General features: G+C 40.2%; 1 protein-coding gene across 1 annotated transcript in view; it reads right to left on the reverse strand.

Moving 5' to 3' along the window:
- Positions 1-2,512: 2,512 nt before the first annotated feature.
- Positions 2,513-21,279, reverse strand: part of strbp (spermatid perinuclear RNA binding protein) — an 87,540-nt gene continuing 68,773 nt past the window's right edge. Inside the window, exons 6-19 of the mRNA XM_013909867.1 lie at positions 20,241-20,441; positions 15,976-16,038; positions 15,071-15,166; positions 13,635-13,746; positions 12,721-12,818; positions 11,324-11,429; positions 10,561-10,644; positions 9,828-10,036; positions 8,213-8,365; positions 7,823-7,957; positions 6,899-7,039; positions 6,287-6,416; positions 5,512-5,565; positions 2,513-3,082 (exon numbers count right to left, since the gene is read on the reverse strand). Coding sequence (XP_013765321.1) covers positions 3,006-3,082; positions 5,512-5,565; positions 6,287-6,416; positions 6,899-7,039; positions 7,823-7,957; positions 8,213-8,365; positions 9,828-10,036; positions 10,561-10,644; positions 11,324-11,429; positions 12,721-12,818; positions 13,635-13,746; positions 15,071-15,166; positions 15,976-16,038; positions 20,241-20,441 — 1,659 coding nt within the window. The 3' untranslated portion in view covers positions 2,513-3,005. The remainder of the gene's footprint in view (positions 3,083-5,511; positions 5,566-6,286; positions 6,417-6,898; positions 7,040-7,822; positions 7,958-8,212; positions 8,366-9,827; positions 10,037-10,560; positions 10,645-11,323; positions 11,430-12,720; positions 12,819-13,634; positions 13,747-15,070; positions 15,167-15,975; positions 16,039-20,240; positions 20,442-21,279) is intronic.

Below are 21,279 nucleotides of genomic sequence, written 5' to 3' on the forward strand. Positions count from 1 at the left end.
AGTTTCTGCCTTTTCTTTTTTTCTCAGGAGGAAAGTTTCGTCAGTAGACTGATCAAACTGAAACCGTTCTGAATGTGTGAATCCATCAGCTGGGATTCAAAGGCAGCCCGCATTAGACGGAGAAACAGATGGGCATGTGTGCAGCCAGGTAAGTGTGAAGAGCGCCTCCAACAATGTGCTGCCTCTAGAAGTCAGAGAAGAGATCCTGTGGACCCAGATGAATGATAAAAGGAGCGATGGTGCGCGGCTGGTAGAAAGGATTGTCAATAAATAGACCACCTGCAGTGACGAAGATCAGAGAAAAAGGAAGATTGATTAATTAGTACACTTTTTTAAAACACTTTTTTAAAGTGGTATATAAGTATATTAACTATATGAGTGTATTTAAAATAGCGCAGAATGTAGAAATGTGTGTAGAAATGTCCTGTATATTAAATTAAAGCAATAGTCAAAACACTTTGGGAAATATTCTTAATGGCTTTTTTGGAAGATAAGAAGATGAGAAGATCAATGCCGCTTGTCTAATGAATATGAAGATGCATCCAAAGGACACTTAGTTTAGTAAAAATACTAGAAACAGGGGGAAACAGCGAGCCTCTCTCTGTCCAAAAATAGGACAAAAATAGGATCTAGGGGCGCCAGGAAGACTAATAGTTACACTTTTAGTTTATTTAACACACTGTGCTAAATTGTGTTATTAGGATCTGTAATACCTCTCGTGGCTGTGGAGCTGATTTTTCAGAAGAAAACTGGTTGCTTTAGAAGAAATGTACATTTTCCAGTCAGAACATTAAAAGAAGTGTCTAGTTAAAGGTCTGTCTCACTGGGTCGGACCATCGTGATAGGACAGAAAGACAATGTGCCTTATTACACTGCAAAAACTGCTGAGGAAAGGCTGGGGGAACACAACAAAGAACCCAAGCTTTTAATTCAGGCTGCACAGTCCAAGAACAAGCCTGATCCTTGGTGGCACCACCCTGCAACCAGACTCAAAGGGTTGTCTGCTGGTGTCCAGGTGGCAGATATAATTGGACACCCCTGGGGATTCTATGCCCATGTCCTGTAAAGGTGCAGAGTAAGACACTAAAAATCATGATAATTTAGTTTCTGCTGCTTTAATTTCAGCCACATTTCTACAATGCGAGCTCCTGAGCTTAGCTTGGCTAGCTGTTCCCCCTGCTTACAATCTTTATGTTAAACTAACTAACTTAAAGTGCAACAAAGCCATAAAACATACTTCCCTAAATATCAAAACCAGTAAATATTCTCTATGGATCTTTGGGTCTTTATGCATTGAAATAATATCAACCTGAACAAAAAGAATAAGAGAAAAAAACAAACACAAAATGGAAGAAGTGGTAATAGTGTTCAATCGTGTGAGATTGAAGTTAACGTCTCAGAAGGACAGAGATTATTTAAGGGCTTTATAACAACTCAGAGGAGCTCAACCAACCATTGGACAAGACATTGGGTCCTCTCATCCAATGGCTGCGCCTCATAGCCGTAACCATGGAGACGTCCTCGAAGGGGGGTGTGGTTATCACTTGCTGGTTGGATGACCAAGACGTGGTTGAAGGGCCACGGGCAGAACTCTGTCTCGATTGGCACTCTTTGACTGGTGTGTTGATGGAATAAGCTTGAGTTTCACCTTCACTGCACTCTATTTACATTGAGCCATTTTCCTCTTAGTTATTATTTATAAAGACTGTTTTTTTTCTTTACAATCATCTTATAGAGGATAGTTTTAAGCCCAGGTTTTAGTGGTATTATTGGTGCTGGTGCTTAGCATCGAGGAAAAAAAAATGAGCAAACACAACAAACCATACTGACAATGACACTGAAAATTATGAAACAACAACATGAAAATGCTGACGGTGAAGTATGATTCACGGAGCTACAACTCGAATGTCAGGCAAAGATGAAAAGCACTGATTTAAATGTCTGTGCAGAACATATTAAGTTTATTATTTGTAGGATGATTTATGCTAGTGAGGTCCTTTTAAGCAATGTCAGTATTCTTCTGTTGCAAAAGACTGCCGTTAGCTCACATTACAACAAATGCAATACTGTAGGCGCTAACTCTGAGAGCTGCGGGAAACCTGCCGAATATTAATTCCACATGCAGTAATGAGATCGTGCAGCTGAATGCAAGATGGAGGATCTAACTAGGGCGTTCTAAATTCATCATGTCGTTTTTGTCTTTTTCTCTGAGTAATCTTTAAGCTGAAGGTCAAAGAGATGAATTGAGAGGTGACGAGGTACTGAAATTCAATATTTGCAAATGCATGAGCTTGGAATATTAACAGTACTAGTACTATTTATAGGTTTAATAGTGTAGGTTTTATAGTACTATTTGCAGGTTTGAAAAAGGATAGGTAAATCTGTCTACGTTAGGTGACATAAGTACAAATCCAGTCCAAACAGAACCAAAGAGGAAGGCGCTACTCTATTAAGTTCCTTCTTAGCTGAAAGCCTTTAAATGAGATATACAACAGGAGCTGTTCAGCTTTTATTGAAGATAAACTTTATTTTGCAGCATTGATGATTTATTCCTATACAACTTTCACACCACTCACATTATTTTCTTTGTACACAGAATATGTGTGATGTGTGTGTCATATTGCAAAGGATATCATCGTCTTTAGCAAGGAAAGAACAAAATAACAAAAGGCTAAATATATATATATATATATCGATAGAAATATGGATCGATAGATATATTACTATTTAGACTCATAGAATGAGGTAACAATTCACAGTACAAATCCTTCAAGTTTTTAAATGTTTTTATATCTTAAGAACTTAAAACCTGCAGGGTTTTTAATATTCATAAAAGTTTTTGGAACCAAAAACAATATAAAATAAGCAAAAAAGCACTTTTACAAATCTTCAGCTCAAGTCCTTAATCCTTTCCCCTTCGTCATACTGTAAAAAAGAACAAGAAAAAAAACTGTCTCCCTTCTACAGAAAACCTAGGTGCATTTTGGTATGGCGTGTCTCTTATGCTAAAAGAAGTGGTAGTGGGGGACGGGGTAGGCGGGCACTTTCATGACAGGCAACAGAAGCATTCTCTTGGGCAAACCTAGAGGGGAGACATGAGAAGAGCATAGCTCTGCATGAGTTCTGGGGAACAAATAACCAATGCTCACTATGCTAAGAGCATGTCCATCAAACACCCGTCACACTAGACAAGCAGGTTCCCAGAGGTAGAAGTGTAACTGCGTGAGAAAAAGCAGGAATGTATGCACACGAGGTGACAGCCTTTATTAGTGGTTTACCACAGAAGACAAAGCGGGAGTTAAAAAGAAAAGCTAAAGTTTAATTTTGTACAATTCTGTTAATTTCAGTCTATTTGAGTCAATTTAAAAGCGTTGATTTCACAATCCTGTTATTTATTATGATTTGGAATATGGTGACCAGCAGGGCCTTTAGACAATCAGACGGGATTTTCCTAGATTTTTTTCTAGATTGTAAAGGCAGTAATAGTTACGCCAGGTTGCACTAGAATAAAAAAAAAAAGGTTTAATCAGTGTGACTAATCCGATAATTGCTCTTGATCGCAACAATAACACTAGTGTGTACACTGGTAATGTTAATAATGATGATCAAGGCTTTAAAATTAGGAATGAAGGGGTAAAATAAAGAGAAAGAATCACTTGAAAAATAGGTAATGAAACAGAAGCTGGTGCTCGCATTGTTCCGTAACTGACACTGTAGTAATAAATCTAACAGCTTATGGAATAATCAGAAGATAGATAGCCTAAAGTAAGTGTGGCCTTAGATTGAGTGGAGCTACACTATCAGGCTGCATCAAGGCCTGTTAGAAGGGAAATATTTTTGAACAGCGAGGAGACACAAGTGACTTTGGGGTTGCGTCAGGAAGGTCATCCGGCGTAAAAATCTGCCAAATCAAACACGCAGAGCTACCTGCTGTGGCGACCCCCTGCGAATAAGTGAGCAGCCAAAAGTTGCTTTTTATTTTTTTACCTGTTATTCTTGCAGAGCTATTTTTTTTCAGGGTCCAAGAATACACGTGCAGAGATAGAGACCAAAACACTAAAGAGAGATATCAAACGTTGTGCTGTTGCAAATTGTGTGGATGAAACATTTCGTGTCTATATTTTTTATCTAGTTCAATGCATATTTTTAATCTCCACTGAACTTCCTACTTACTTGTGGGAAGGTGCAGAGTAAGTTCAAGGTCAGGACTAGTTATACAAGCCAGGATACGTGACATGTTCGGATGAGTAACGGGTCAAAGGTGCACACAGTACGAAGCAATTTATGTGCTTCCACAGAACATGCAGGGCATTTAATAGCCTAGTTATGCACTACTGTTTTTCAGTTGCTTAGTATGAGGCCAGCTACTGATGTATTGTTTTGGTAAACAATAACTATTTGAAAACGCCAGCGAAGGCAGACTATTTTAGCAAGGAAAGGTGTTGCACTAACATGTGAAAAACCCAGTTGAAACTGCCTGGGAACTAACACTGGGTTCCAGCTTTCATAAACATACTGTATAACTGAGGTGGATTTCATTTTCAGGGATGTTGGGTTCTCAGGGGGTTGTTACAAATCTGCCTGGGGCCCTCAAGGTAGTTTCTTCTAGCACATAAGACCCTTTCAAACTAGGCTGTAAGATGGACGACGAGGCCTCCTAGTACTACATGTAAAGTCCCACTGCACAGGACTCACTCTGTTAAGGTAAATATGTGTATGGAGTGGGTTTTTCGCCAATACCTATGCTATTGAAGGTCAAGTATATATTATGTCCTGAGAACAAGAAAACAGTGTAGCAGCGGTCCTACTGATGGAAAGCTGGTGTGTATCTTAAAAGTACTGGGAAAAAAATTGGAACTCGTTCTATTCCTTCTGCTAATCCTACAGAAATGCGGATGATGGCTCTACGAACAGGGCTCAGGTTAATAAAAGGTTAATAAAAGTCAAGAAACAAGGTAACTATTCAAATATTTTTTATAGTTTTCTACTCTTTTGCATTTAAACTATTTGAAGGCAAAGCCGGAAGATGTGTTGATATAAACACAATCAGGATTGTTTTTTGGATGATTTTAGATGAAAGCCGGAAACAGACGACAGCACTCTGTGCTGATAGAGCAGCAGTCCAACCATAAGAGATGAGAGTGTAAGAGGCAACAGGCAGATTAACACATACGGACTGAGTGGACAATTAGCCAAAGCACAGATCTGATTGTAGAAAGACAACAAAGAGATTAAATGTTTAACGCTAAAACTTGGATCTTAAAGGGGGTCAAGATTTTAAAATCATTTTGCTAAAAGAGAAGCAATGGATATAAAAAGCAGTCGAGGACAAGGGCTGTAAGTGTAAACCTACTGAAGATTCATTAATTTACCCACAAATGGCTAGAGAGAGAGAGAGAGAGAGAGCGAGAGAGAGAAAAAGAGAGAGTGAGAGAGCGAGAGATGGAGGGAGGCTACAGGTGGAAAAAGGAGGCTTGAGCTGATGAGGAGTGGACGCGAAGAGGCACGTACCGTACGCAGGAGCAGCTGCTGCAGCAGGGCTGTAGCCATACGGTGTCCCAAAGCCTGTTGGGAAAGAGGTTACAAGGTCTAATTCAATTCTGCACTTGTTAAATCCAAAACTAACACACGTTTCAGCTTCTTTGTAACTTCAGACGACTATTTTGGCCACTTTCTAGCAGATTCTAGCAGACAGCTATGGGTTTAAAGTATGAGACCTAAGTAGATGCTGTACTCCTCGAGCATAATGAAGATAAATCTTGCAGTGGTTTTTATGCTACACAGTTTATCTGCTCTCAACAAATTACTGCTATCCCCTTTTCTATAGGTGACTGTAGGGTATTTGTGATATTTTGCAATACAGCTACAGGGAAATGCATGGGTTTTTTTTAACCACAGGAAAATAAGTAAGCGGCCTAAAGCAGAGGAAAATGTCAGAATTTTAAGGCCAAGAAAAAAAGAAAATGCCAGATCTGCAGAAACTGTCATGTCAAATAAAAAATATAATATAAAATACAGTTTAGCCAAGAAATTCTGTACAGTGGTAAAATGGGATATCGGCAAGCTTGGGAACAGAGATTTGAGTTAAAAACCATGTCCAGTATAATTTGATGTGCATTTTTCGAAGAAGAAAAATGAAGATTATGATGCAAAATGTTAAGTGGTTAACTGTGCTAGCTGTGTATTATTGATTTATATCTAAAAACAACAAATGCAACATTTACAGCGTTGCAAACTGGTGACTTTTTCTTTTGTCACATAACAAGACACAAAATCCCTTCACTACCTGGAGTGACATATCCAGGTGCAGCTGCACTGACGAAGGCTCCTCTTGCTAGGGCCGCTCTTCCTCTTCCTCTGGCAACCTGAGCTGCTACTGCTGAGGCTGCTGCTGCTGCTGCCAGGGCTCCTTTGGTCTGAACACAGGCACAGAGTACACATATTAACAATCACAATGCCAAGATCAGAAGCTGGCCATAAAGCTAGAAAAACGTGTGTTTGAACCGCATGAATGCAGCGGCACTGCAAGAACATATCAAATCAAACATGCATGTAACACTGACAATGTTCTAATGCACTTGGGTCTCATTTTTTACAGATCTATATGGGAAATAGCGTTATTGACAACATAAGCGGAAGAGGGGTGATCTCATAAAAGTACTGATCTGTTAAACTTGTTAAATCAGTCTAAACAAAGTGTTATTGATTACTGATAGAGGGACACATTGGGCAAACTCTCCAACTGCTTTTTGATCAGAAAGAGTTTAACACTAATGCAAAATAGGACAGAAAGACTGGTTTAATAGTTTATTGTTGTTTCAGTGTAAATGCACATGCTACAGAGTTAATTGGGGACTTCTGTGTCAGGGTTGTGCTGCATAAGTGTGTCTCTCCTTACTTGAGGCAATATCTTCTTCTTCTTGTTTGCAGCTGCGTTGGGACCAGAGAAGAGTTTTTCCAGAGCTGCTAGGGCAGCGCTGGCCTTTGCTACCTTTTTGTTGGGGCCTGCCCCACGAAATTTCTGCCCGTCGACCTCCACCTAACATGCACACAAATATTCACAGAAATGTGTTTTATGCTTAGGGAAAAACAAAAGAAACATACTACATTTTAGACCTGTAGTGATTTATAAACAATTAATTCTCTCTTATTTTATTGATGTAGGTCTTTCTATGGGTATTCACACTTTTTATAGTACAAATCTGTTAGAGCTAAAAATCACACAATGTGGGCCAAAGGCAACATTTTTTGAAGTCCTCAGTGAGTCAGTCAGCGAGTCTTGCTGAACAGGACGGCTTGTTTAAGGATGCCCTGCTGTCAAGCAGGCCTGCTAATCAATCAGCAGAGCGATGGAGCAACCAGGCATGTCGGAAAACAAACCACCCCACTGACTCTGCCGGGTGATGAGCCTGTTTCTGGTTGTGTACAATACTGCGCACAAGGCTTGAGACCTCATTTCTTTATACATGTATTTTGATAGGAAATAAGTGCACTGATTTATTGAAATGTGCAAACACAAATAGAAATATAATATATATGGTAAAAACTGAATTTTTACAAATCTAACAAGATGAAAGCCAATATTTGGTATGACCACATTTTTTTAACACAGCCTGACCTGGGACACCGGCATTCCTTACTGGGTTGAGCAGACAACCCATATGCCATAAGGCTAGTGCATATATATAGATATAACTATATATGGATTTATAAAACTGGACTGACTGAAAAGGACTGAAAAAGCAGGCAATGTTCAAAGGCAACTTCTTTTTTTAAACTTTTGCTTTTGACAAGATCCGTAACAAAAACATTTTTCTCTCACCTCCATAACAAAGCGTTTGTCGTGGCTGCCTCCACTCTCAGAGATGAGCTCATATTTGAGGCCTCTTCTCTTCTCGTTTAGCTCCATGACAGGATTCTTCCCACTCGCTGTCAGTATGGGACCCTGAGTTCGCACCTGGAGAGTGAAAAGGTATTAAAGTAACTTAATTTAAAAGTGGGTTCATTTATTTATAAAATAACAAATATGACAGTTAACATGGGAGATGACGCATGGTATGAAAATGTCAGTGATTTAGGTGCGTTTCATGTTAAACCACACTGACCTCCTATTATGCTTCAGTAGCTCAAATCAAATTTTACCAGATTAAAAAAAAAGCATTTGAACTAAGCGTGTGCTTTCATTTGTTGACACACACTTCTCATTCTCTACCTCAAGCGTGTTGGAACTGTCCGAGGAGTGTGTTGGGTTATTGCTAGTGTGCGAGGAGGTCTCGCTCTTCCCCTCACTGTCCGACTTCTCGTCTGAACTCATGGGGTCCAGGTCTGAGTCAAATCCAGTCGGGTAGCCCATTGCCTGGAGAACCTGGAGATCGAAGGCAAGGAAGTAAAAATAAAGGTAGGAAAGGAAGGAAAAAGGCAGGCAAAGACACCTAAAAGGGCTAATATGCATTAAAGCAACGAAATAAAAAATAAAACCTTTAAAGTGACTAATCAAACAATCTTACATTGCTTTTGCAATATGAACATGATTTCTGATGAACTCACTTATGTTCCTTTACGTCAGATCACTTCATTCTGAGAAGACTGCATTAGTGTAATCAGGCAAAAAAGATTGAATTAAAGAAGCATGCTGAGAATCTATTTCAACCAATATTTCTTCTTGAGGCAGGAATACTGCAGTATTAATGGCTCAGCTGTACAATGGTTAGCTGATTTGAGTATCATATCACTTTAATGTAAGTCCTTGACAAGACAGCAGCACACAGACAGGGAGAGAAGAAGGGAGGGAAGGACGTTGATTGTGTCACAGCTGCTCAACCAGCCCCTATAGTAAGAGTATATGTGAGAGAGCAGGAGGTAAAGAAACTGAAGGCGAGAAAGAGAGATCAAAAGATGAGCACATGAGAGAAAGGAAGTGAGCAAGAAGGAGAACAGAAAAGAAGGAGAGGTGGGGAGAAAGAGCCTTTTATGGGAATGGAGCGGACAGCGGATTATCCCAGCTCGGTGCTCTGGAGAGCCTCTTTGTTCACAACCACTTTGGGATTACATGGACTTGCCCACCTCCAACTTTCCTCGCACACACAAACACATCAGCAGGTATACGTAGGCAAAAACATATTTGTAGCCATACAGGTTTGGCGTCAGCTGGAACTTATGAAATTTTTCAGGGAGCCAACTGAAATTACCACCTTGAGGCCTCAGGCTACTGCCAACCTGTCAAGTTGGAGTTTAAATCCGTGCTCATCCAGACTCATATGGCATGTGGCCTGAAGACTTGAATAGGTGGTCCCCAAAAATTAGTGTCACTATTTCAGCATTTGATCAAATGTAAAATGTGTTCACCATCTAAATCTTCTGCTCCTCAGTTATGGCACTGAATAATGGCAAAGGTGTTGTTGAGTGGCAATTTTGAGGTCACAGTGACCTTTAGCCAGTTCATCCTTGAGTCCAAGTGAATGCTTATGTCAGACATTAAGTCACAGCAACCGCGAGAGGCATTAGAAATTATTAAGACTATTTTTACTGTTCTCTATATGTTATTTTATCCATCCATTTTCTTCCTAGTGGAGCCTATTCCAGCTGTCATGTGGTGGGAGGAGGGCTGCACCTTAGACACAATGCCAGTCTGCCACAGGGTTAACATATAGAGATATAGACATCCCCCGCGCTCACATTCACACCTGTGGCCATGCAACTGCTAAAGAGAAAGACAGCAGCCAGCAAGTTGAACTCAGAACCTTCTTGCTGTGAGGCTACATTTCTAACCAACCATGTTTAAAAAACATAAAGACACAAATGTAATCAAACACAGAAATCAAGCTTACCTTGACTGCAACGTGAAGCTTTGCAGTCTTCTTAGAGGATCCAGAGGCTTCGTAAACTGTTCCATCTAGGTCCACAGACATGGTGAAGACTGGAGCATGAACCGGCCCTGACTGGGACAGCAGGCGGTACTGCAGCCCTGGTCGGATCTGGTTCAGCCGCATCAGGGCGTTCATTGGTTGGTTGGAGTCTATGGCTTTACTGTCCAGGACTAAGGCCAAAAACAGGTAAGAGAGAATAATAGTAAGACATAAAGCCAGGGTACATTTAAAAACTGTAATGCAAACGTTATAAAAGCTGAAATTGGACAGAGTAGAGAAAAATCAGGGTAATTTGTAATGTTTTTCAGTATTCTGCCAAGTTTTTTTTATGAGGAATAAAGGTGCCTTTAATCACTTTCCTCCTTTTTGCCAATATATAGAAATCCCTCTTTGCCTCGATTAGCTATGGTTCCTCTTCTCCTTGTACAAAGAAAATACTAGGAATGGTTGGGTGGCCTACTAAATTGTTAACAATCAATAGCATCGATGTGTCTCAGAGGAATGAAAAAGAGAGGAAGGGAGCAATAAAAGAGAGACAAGGTGAAGATAAGCGAAGCTTCTCAGCAGATAAAATCATGAAAATCGAATGATGAAAGAACATTTTCTAATATAACATACTTTGAATCATATGCACTGTTAGGCTTTAAAATATAACAAGCAGACTACAATATTAGATTTGTCTTCCTCCTTGTACCTTTTCTTAGATTCCTCTTCATCTTCTTGATGAGGTCCTTGTCATCCATTGCTCCATCATCATATGGCCTCTTCAAACCTAACCCTAAAATCAAGAGACACAGATAAACACAGAGAGAATTACTAATCAATCACTAAATACAAGAGATGTTTATGTCAACTTACACATGTGGCACTTGTGTATGACAAAAACACACAAAGGCAATGTCACAGAGAACAAACGATACAAGAGAACAAGCACAGGACGGATGAACACACAGAGAAGATAAACAGAGCCGACAGGCAGACCAGCAAACAGTCAAACAATGAGGAAGACATACCAGATCGTGCCCTACGTGCACCTTAATCCATAAATGCTTTTTCCATGTCAGCATCAAAATTTCAAAAGGCCGATTTTCGATTTTCCACGAAAGTCACTTTGGCTATGTGCCAGCTCAAGATCTTATGAGATTTCTGTGAGTCTCTCTTTTTCCTGCAGAAAGCATGCACAACCTAAAGCAATTTCACTAAAGCTAAAATCCTTAGTGTGGCACTGGAGACAGGGTCAATAAAAAAACTGAGAAAAAAAATGTATATAACATACCTACATCACTGAAGCTAGTTTTATTATGATTAATATGTCAGCCTTTCTGATGATGCTGGCAGTGCTACAGAAGTGCATATAAAACACATAATACACCCAGAAAGGTCATGACAAGGCCTTGTCTGATCTAGAACTGGATGGGCAGGCAGAGCAGCAATGGGGAATAAAAAAAGGTACACACCTTCTTTATCAGACCACGGATATTTCTGCGATGGTTTATTTGAGGGAAGAGGCTCCATCTCTAACACCTTGTAGATCTGTCCGAACGCCATGAGCCTGAGAGCATGCTGTTGAACACAAATCACGCACCATACACAAAAAGAAAGATGATGAAAGCTGAGAAACGCATTTGAACCAAAACAGATTTGATGTCAACAGAGGCACAGCGTGCAGTATTCAAGATGTTTACTAGCATTATAAAACATTATTAAATTATTTTAAAAACAGTATAAAACATTAAAAAGGATGCAACTGGTGGAGTTACTCTTTAAGTCTAAGTAAAGAGAGTCAAAATATCCTACAATGTTGAACTTATGTATAGCTTAGAGTCGATAAACACATGTAAGAAGCTCCTTCACTCTTTACTCTGTGATAACTCACAGCACGTCTGTGCTGTTTGCTATATCCTGAATATCTGAGACAGAAGAACTGTTCCGATGAGGAGTAACAACAGTTCTTTAAGTTAATTTGTCACAACACAAATTAACTTAAGCAACAATGGACATTTTGTACTTAAGTGAATCTGCAATACATAGGAGTATAAAGCTGGATAATGCATGGGCAAACTTCTAAATATACAATTAAAAAAAAAACTCAAAACACTTTCTTATCTTGCACCACAAAGCACCAAAACTGTACCCAAATTCAACCATAATGACTCATTTGTCTTTATGTTAACTTATCATGCTCAGTGTCTTACATGCATCCCTATTCTACACAAACAGATAACCAAATGGCACATAGAGACTCTGCTAATATAAATCTATTAGGGGGGTAGAGTGTCTCAGATATTAATGACACCTGGTGCAGCTCATTGACAGAACAGCTCCCTCTCTCCTATCTGCTCTTGTATCTGCTCCAATGCAATTATCCCCATTGACATTCCAGCCTCGTCCAGGCTGCCTTCAAAAGGAAATGGACGGCAAGATTCACTAAGCCACGAGGCTCAGAGGCTGCCCTGCTCGCTCAAGTGTGTGTGTCAAAGGACATGACGGCACACGCACACACACACACACACACACACACACACACACACACACACACACACACACACACACACAAATACCACACGCGCATAAATACTGTCCTCGAGGTGTCAGAGATGGATTTATGGCTTGCAATGGCAATAGCTTCCCACACCAATCATTAAAATGCGGCACCACACAGCTCTTTCTGGTGACTGAATGTAAGTGTGTGTGTGTGTGTGTGTGCTCGCAGAATGAGTGGTTGGGGCAGCAATGAGGTCTTCCTGTCTTGCTAATGGGCATATTGCTGAGTGATTCCCACACACTGCCAGCTCAGGGCAAGAAGCACTGGGTGATAGCAATGCCATAGTTAAACTACATTGTACGTGTGTACCTGTGCACTGAAGGTAATGTCCTCAGCCTGCTGGTCAGTCATGCTGGCGAGTGTGTTTGTTGGCTCTTTCTCACACGGGTCGTGTAAACCTGGGCCTCCTGGGGGAAGTGACACACAGACATGCTAAGTCAGTCATTGTCACTTTCTGTGCCGACGGTGCAGCTCAGCAGCATTTAATTGGACTTGACTTTAAAAGAGACAGTGAAAATCTTGAGAATTAAAATGAATGGAGAAAAACATCTTGTAGGTAAATAAACATTCTCCTACTAGTGTGGCATACATTTCCCTTTGAATTAAAATGGGTTATTTTTTATTTGCAGTTTGTTAAACTTCCACTCTTCCACTTTTAAATAGCTCCTTTCAGTCCTTCAAAGTAGGCACTTGAAAAGCACCAGTCCGAGAGGAGAACACTGGTTTTTGATCCAAAGTAAATTAGCTTTATTCAAAGACAATTTTACTCAGTGATGCAGAACACTTTGCAAAGAAGCCATTAAGCTAGCTCTAATTAAGATGCTTCCATAATAATAATGATGACCTGCCTCAGACAGCTGTGCTCTGCTGGGTCATTTATAATGTCTCGACCTCTCTTAAAAACTGCTCAAAAATGTGTCAAGCAGAGCTGTGATATATCTCCTCATCTACCCACATTAAGAACTTTATTTAGCTCTCCTGGTAAGAAATGCCAGTAAACTGTATGAAAATACATCCTCATCTACTCAAATCTTTGCAGTCACTAAGGCTACGTTCAACTCCAATTTTTTGATCAAATCCGATTTTTTTGTATGCTCGTTCACACTACAAATAAAATGCGACAGCAAACGCGCTCTAGTGTGAACGCTCAAAGCGATTTGATGCACTTTCGCCTGCAGTGTGAATGTAGCCAAATTCCTTCATGAATACACCACACCAAGTACCTGGGAGCAGTATGCCTGAGGCCAGACACTCCATGACTCTGCGCAGCGCTTCTCCTGCCCCAAGGGGTCTGTTGCAGGTGGCAATGGCTTTCTCACAGATAAGCTCCAAGGGCTGTGAAAAAAGTTGACATAAAAACAGATAAGCATGCAATAATAGAGAAATGTGGGTGATATGTCATTAAAAGGTACATTCACTGACCACTTTGCTGCTACGTACACCCGTTCAACAGAAATTTCGAATTAGTTACATGGCAACTCAGTGCATTCGGCATGTAGACGTGGTCAGGAAGACCTGATCGAGTTCAAACTGAGCATGGGGAAGAAGGTTGATTTAGGTGATTGTGAAGGTAGCATGGTTGGTGATGCTAGACGGACTGGTCTAAGTATTTCAGAAAATGATGATCTACTGGGGTTTCTCCACACAACCATCTGTAAACTTTAAAGAAATGGGCTTGGCTGGGCTTGTTGATGTCAGAGGAGAATGGTCGGACTGCTTTAAGCTGATAGAAAGGGAATGCAAAATAACCAATTTTTACAACTGAGATATGCACAAAAGTGCCTCTGAATGCACAACACTCTGAATTTTGGAGCAGATGGGCTCCAGCCGCAGGAACCTGATGCCACCCTTGTTAGGTAAGAACAGAAAACTGAGGCTATAGTTTGTATGGGATCTGCAAAAATTAGACCACAGAACATAAGAAAAAAGTGTGGCCGACAAATCTGCTGCTATTGTATGATGTATTATGAAGGAGCATGAGGGTCACATTAAGAAACAAAAATATTATTGTTAATGTGGAGAATAAAGTCAAAATTTCCAGATTAAACTCAAAATATTGTTATTGTCAAAATGTAGAGATTTAAGTGAAACAACTGCTAGGGCTGATATAAGCTTTCTGCACCATCGTTTCAACATTTATCACCACATTGTGCTTATGTGCTAAAAGAGAAACAGTTTTCATGTCACTAAGACTGAGTGTGAAGTGCAATGTCAATAGCGTATCTACAAAAGGCATAATTGTAGAGGGTGTAGCAGCTGTGGCAGTTCTTTGACTTCAAACAACAGCTTTAATCGCTGCATTTTGACTTTTTTCTCAAAATATTATTTCAACTTTATTCTCAAAATGAACACTAACATTTTTTTCTTTATGTGACCCCAATACGCTGTCATACAGTATGCACTGATATCTCTGAGAAATGTTTCCAGCACCTTGCCATGAAGACTTAAATCAGTTCTGAATGAAAAAGGGGGTCCAACCTGGCATTAGCAAGGTGTACTTATTAAAGTGTCCAGTGAGTGTATTTAAACCATCTACACAAGTAGCTCCATTTGTAACCTGTTTCATTTATATACATTGCCTAGTTTTTAGCATAAAACACGTGATTTACAGATGATAAGTAATTGAACACAGGAGCAACAAGGCGAGCACAACACTCACCCATCCCTTCAGAGGTTCCCAGATGGGATGTCTATTGCACATATCCCTTAGTATCCTGAGAACGATAACGCAGGACTTGAGTCCATTCACTCGAGCCTGAGATGGTGGAAGGGAAAGACAGAGGGAGGCAAAGAGGAAGATTAAAGGAGAGGAGAAAAGGGAACAAACTGAGTATAGGAGCAGTGGTATTTGTTCAAACACATACAGACTACCGCCTGCAGAAAATCACAAAGCCACAGTCAAAAGGAAGCGACTGGATCTTTCTAAAACTCTGTGTCGCGAAAGATGTTGAATTAGTTTACTGAACATATATGTTAATTATTATTTCTCATTGTTATTATTTTTTCTTTGTGTTTTGTGTTTGTCTCTAGAATATACACAGGCTACCACTATTTTCTTTTGTTTCCTCTTCTTTCTTTTTGCCAATAAGGTAAATGAGTCGGGAGATAGATGGGAAGGGGTATGGAAGGAGAATTGAAGGGAAGCACTGACATGTTGTACGGAGCAGGCAGGTTCACATAATTGCCAAAAAGAAAAACAAGTATCAACCATTGCTTTTGTAGCCCTACGATACTTTTTTACAAAAAACTTTTAATCTCACCCTTTTCCAGCTCTACACTAAACTTTTGGAGCAGGTATGGATAAAGTGGCTTTTTTTGCCATGATGTTGCAAAACAACATCCTGCAAACTGAAAATGCAAATTAGAGGACAAAAGAAAACATTAGTGCATTTGCATTTGTTCTAACATACACATTCAATTTTACTATTTTAGTAAAATCAGTACATTTACACTCCCTGGGTGTGCATAACAGGCAGTATAGTTCTATCTGACTATTCTCTCTGGGTGAGTCGTCAGGCTACAATAAGCATCGGGCACGAAGACAGGAAGTGAGTGGGTGCCGACCTGGAACCACTTGGCGTGTCGCAGCGCTGCCAGGGCCAACAGACATCTGTGTCTATCCAGCACCTCCCCCTCCTCCTCCTCCTCAGCCTCCACTCTCTGCGCAGCAGCACCCAACACTGCCACGAAACAATAACAACCCAATATAGAGAACGTAAAACACACACACGTCAGCTTTGAGTGTGTGTGTTTGAGTGTTGCGCGCGTGAATGTACGCAGACACACCCGAAGTCGTGTGTGCGAGCATACATACACACACACATGCATGGATATTTTTGGTACATACAAGGTGCTTTTCATGCCATAAAGTTGCTCTCTCCTTGTACAAAGTGCTCACTCGCTGCACGGATTACAGATCCGCAATGGATGCCCATCAAGGGCTCCTCACTCTTTAAATGGAGTGCCATTTTCAACACTAGGATGAGTCAAATGTGTGTTGACTGCACCACATATTATCATAAATTTACTGTCCATCCTAGAAAGAGATGTGTTGAAAATTGCACAAACTACTGAATAGCGGTTTAGTATTTTAAATCCACTCAGTGGCTAAAAAAAAACATCAGAGCAACCAATGTTACAAAAGAAGAGACAACTTTGTGGGATGGAGAGCCCCCCCCACAGACATACACAAAACAAATACCTAAGGAGTGTTTGATTTACTGTGTGTGAGCACAGTTAGAGCATATCGAGTCATTTTTATTGTGCCCAGCAATGTAAATCAATCTCTCCTTTATGTATTTGACAAGGATTTTATTTATTTTGATCCAGTCTGCACCAGGCAGGAGTCAAAATAGCAGTTTTGTTTGTCTTCTGCATTACTTAAGGTGCACTTGATTTTCACAGGCTCATAGAGAAAATGATGGTGCAGAGAAAGCAATTCAACAACCTGTCTGGGCAAACACAGAATCAAGCGCTCCTAAAGTAGAACTGAAAAGGAAAAGAAAAAAAATCTAAGATAGTTTGACCCAGTCTGAGACAAACACAACACAAGAGGGATCAAGGCAGGGTTTAGTCAGAGCATCATGGTTGGTAAAAGTAGAGCATTATACTTTTATATGTAAGCATTTGATTCATGCTGCCCTACACACAGGGCTGGCTGGGTTAGTGCAGCTTCAACTGGCCTGCTACTCGAGAAACAGCACAAAGTCTGTGATATGCACGGCAAGCTGAATCAAACGCAGCTGTGTATGAATGAATGCCGTTACATGGGGTTTCCAAAGAAGGTTTTATTGTGCGCGGGACCAACTGGAGATAAAATAAAACACATTAAAGAGCCCTTTGGGGCTCTATGAAAACACAACTAGGTAAATATTTTTCTCATCAGTCTCCCATAAAAAGAAAATCCTAGCCTCGAGAGGCATTAATTTTAAATGTCAAATGCGTCCGATGCGTGCCGGAGTGAAAGCATTTATCTCGCGTTATAAAATGCAGTGTAGCATTTCCTGACAATGGCATGCCTTAGTGTGCAATCTATGTTTCAGTGTGACGTGTCCTGGTAAATCCTAAGGTCTGTCAGACTGGGCCCAGCTGTGTGTTGGACAGCTCAGCTACTAGCAGATCATTAGTCTTTCTCTTCTCGCTTGTCCTCCCCCTCTTCTCTCAATCAGCGCTCTTCTTTTATCATTATCTCTCTCTGTATTACCCTTTATAACTGAGTACAGAGGGAGATTTAAAAAAAAAAAAAAAGGAGGAACCCCCCCCCCCCCCCCTTTACCACACAAAGCAAGTGAGCTGCATCAGTGAGTAAAGCACACACATGCATGCAAAACATGTGCATATCTTCAATAAAATATTCATCTGTAGCATAAAAATTGAACTTGTCAAATGTATAAAATTAACCCTGCTAACATTAACCCCAATTCCCAAATGGGATTAAAGTGACTGGAAAATACTGTATAAATGATCACCTGTTATCAGCTGAGAAGACATAATTCACCCATCTAACATTTCAGCTAGAGCTTATGGAAACAATCTGCATTTGTGGAAACATGGAAAGTTTTTGTTAACAAATTTTTTTAGGGATAATTAATCTCCCTAATATGTTGCTAATCATTTCCTGACAAGCCTAAACGGAGCTAAAACAGGCACTGCCACTGGTCTTAAACCACCGGTGTTTATGCCGGCTGTTGCATGTGTTAATGTGAAAAGTATTTGACCCTGCACTTTAAAATATGATCGCCATAAATCTGTAGAGTTAGATATCCAGTGTGACAGGTATTTTTACAAAATATGACTGTGTGTGTGTGTGGCCTCCTCCTCCTCCTTGCAGCTGAGTGAACATGTGTGCAAACCGATGTGTTCCCCTTGGTGAGAAAATACGAGGGGTCCTCTCTATCATGCCGAGGCATCTGGAATGATGTACGGCAAACCTTCGTGCTATCGCTCATCTCTCTCTGAGACCTGAGTGTCTAGTTGGATGAGAGCCACAGGATAGATGGGCAGCTTGCTACTGGCTGCTTATTGATTTCGCTGGCCTGCTGGCCTTGGTTCCCAATCTTACATCCCACAACCAATTATAACCAGTAACTGCTACACATGAAAACAGGGGAATGGGGATGGGTTGTTTACAGACTCAACACCAGAGCCTTTCAGCTCGATTTTACTTAATTACTTTGTAAAATGTCATAAAGTAACTAGAGTAACTGAAACATTTTGGAGCAGTATATTTCTGTAATAATTGGTTTGGATAATGGGACTAATTCAGGCATTAATGCAACAAGCTCTGATATCTTATTAAAACCAAGCCATGACAAACTGCTGCTGCTACAGTGGCAGATTCAAGAGACAAAACATCACTGGCCAAACTTTATTCTCCTTTATTCTTGGAATTTGGCTTTCCAATTCAAATTAACCAGACAGACTGACGAACAGTCAATCTGTGGGCTGCACTACTGGGTCTGTAGCTCAGGAGGTAGCACAGGTCATCTGCTAAATGGAAGGGTGGTGGTTCGATTCCTGGTTGCCAAAAAAAAGTACTATTGTGAATGGGGCATAGAGTAGAAAAGCTCTCTACTTAAAATTCACTAAATTTCATTTATATAGCACCAAATCACAACAGCAGTTGCCTCAAGGTGCTTCTTACTGTAAAGTAAAGATCCTACAATAATACAGAGAAAAAAAAACAAAAATCAAACGACCCCATTTAAGCAAGTACTTAGCGACAGTGGAAAGGAAAATTATATGCAATTTAAAAACATCTTTACTTACTGGTGTATATAATGTAGAGTAATGTTAATAAAATTCCATGTCCTTACACACAAACAATGATTTGGTCAGCTGATGAGTTGCCAGATTTGTGTGGCTCCTTGCTACCCTAAATCTCTACAACCTTAATGACAAACGATCCAGGTTAAAATAAATTCTCCTTTAAGAATTATTGACAAACTGTGTCTCCCTTTTCCAAAAGGTTTAACAAACAAACGCTGTTCTATCGAATCAACTAATGGCTATCGTAATACACTTAATACTTGTTCCAGCCAAGATGTCGCTGCACTTGTTCCAAAGTTCAGCTGCTTAATCTCTTATCACCTCGATTTTGTTACACAGGTTTTCTGTGAAAATCAGGAGTGACATTAAAAACTGTTAATCCACTCACTACTTCTTAAGAACAATGCTGTTTTGATCTCCTACCTATTAGCAGCCTGTTGGCCACTGATAGGTTCACAGCTCCTGGCTTTGGCCCACTTAAAGTTTGAGATTTGTGGTGAATGAGCATTTTTCTTGGCTCCTAGATTAGGGACCAGCTATCCTCAGGGGTTTCGATCATTATTAATGCTTCCTTGCTTTGACATTTATATATTTTTGTCTGCAGCATCTTGTTTGTGGAGATTTTTTTTGTCATCTTTGACGACTCTAAGCACTGTGTAATACTAGTTTTCTATCATATGAAGAAAGTTCTACTTACACACTTGAAAGCAACTAACCTGGATCACCGTGTAGCAGGCTGTCAAATCAGTAAAATAATGTCGACATTTTAAAAAAATTCATCTTGAGTATTTGTTTTTCTGAAATATGATTGGCTACTCTACCCACCTCTGCCTGTACCTGTCTTGTCCTGTGTCAGCATCAGTTCATGAGGTCAAACCTCTTGTCTGACAAAAAATGTGGAGTTTTCTAATAACATATACATAGTTAACACAAAGACCAATTGATTGTGCATGTGCTGGGTGTGGCCAAACAGAGAACAACTTTCCTATTCCTATGCTCCTACCTTGTCCATTTTTGCTTTCTGGGTCTTCCTCTTCTTCCTCCACTTCCCCCTCCACCACCTCTTCTCCTTCTTCCCCATTCTCCAGCTCCTGCTCTTCCTCCTCCAATTCCTCCTCCTCCTCTTCTTCCTCGTCATCTTCCCTCATGGCCGGTGAGGTGAGGGTAATCTTCAAAGTGAGTTTAGGCTCTGTTGTCGTTTTTACCAAGATGGCCGCCTCAGGCAACGAGCTTGTGACCTCATATTTCTCTTCTGTCAGCTTCTGTTGTGTGTCAACAGACATAACTCGATAGTCAAGAGGCCAAGGCCACAATATGACACAGCACAGATGAAGAAGCAAAATATATTTCAGCATTGTGCGGCTTAAGCACACCACAACAACATCACTAGGTACGACAGGAGATTTAATAAGGGGAAGTTTTTATGTGAAAATAAATGAGTGATGGTAGTTAGTCTTGTGGACACCATAAAAACACCCAGGGATACTTCTGACCACAGAACTGACTGTGTAAGAAGACAGAAAGATCGCATGGACCCTTCAAAAGATATTTCCTTTTTTTTTTCTTCAAATCACTGGCAGGTTAGAATATAGACTCCCAATTTCTGCGTCTAATTATCAAATAGCCTTTATATAAAACTCTGGAAGAGCTGTAAAATCTACTGAAGACACAGATATCAAGTAATATCTGATGAAATCTGGCGAATCTTTTGTATAAGTTTTGCAGACACTGTTTATGTATTTTTCTCAACACCCATCTGTTTCTCTATGTGCACACTGTGCCTCATTCAACCTTCGTTCTGAAGAAATTAATTACAGTTGACCTCGCTGGTCAGCACTATGACATGAGGACTTATGCTAATATGTTCATGTCAGCATACGCAGCAGCCACAACCGTTACTTAACACACCTGTACTATATAGAACAAACTTAAACAAATTAACACGCTTAATATCACCTACAAGACATGCAAAGATCAGTACACACAGAGGCCCAGATGAAGCATATACAGTCATGGGTGATTAAAAATATTGAATAAAGGGATGTCAAATAAAGCTTATGTGTAAGTTAAATAAGGAAGATCTGTATTCGCTTGTTTGCC

The sequence above is a fragment of the Pundamilia nyererei genome, unplaced genomic scaffold, assembly GCF_000239375.1.
Source record: "Pundamilia nyererei isolate P.nyererei 1_Seehausen unplaced genomic scaffold, PunNye1.0 scaffold00032, whole genome shotgun sequence".
In the NCBI taxonomy this organism is placed as follows: Eukaryota; Metazoa; Chordata; class Actinopteri; order Cichliformes; family Cichlidae; genus Pundamilia; species Pundamilia nyererei.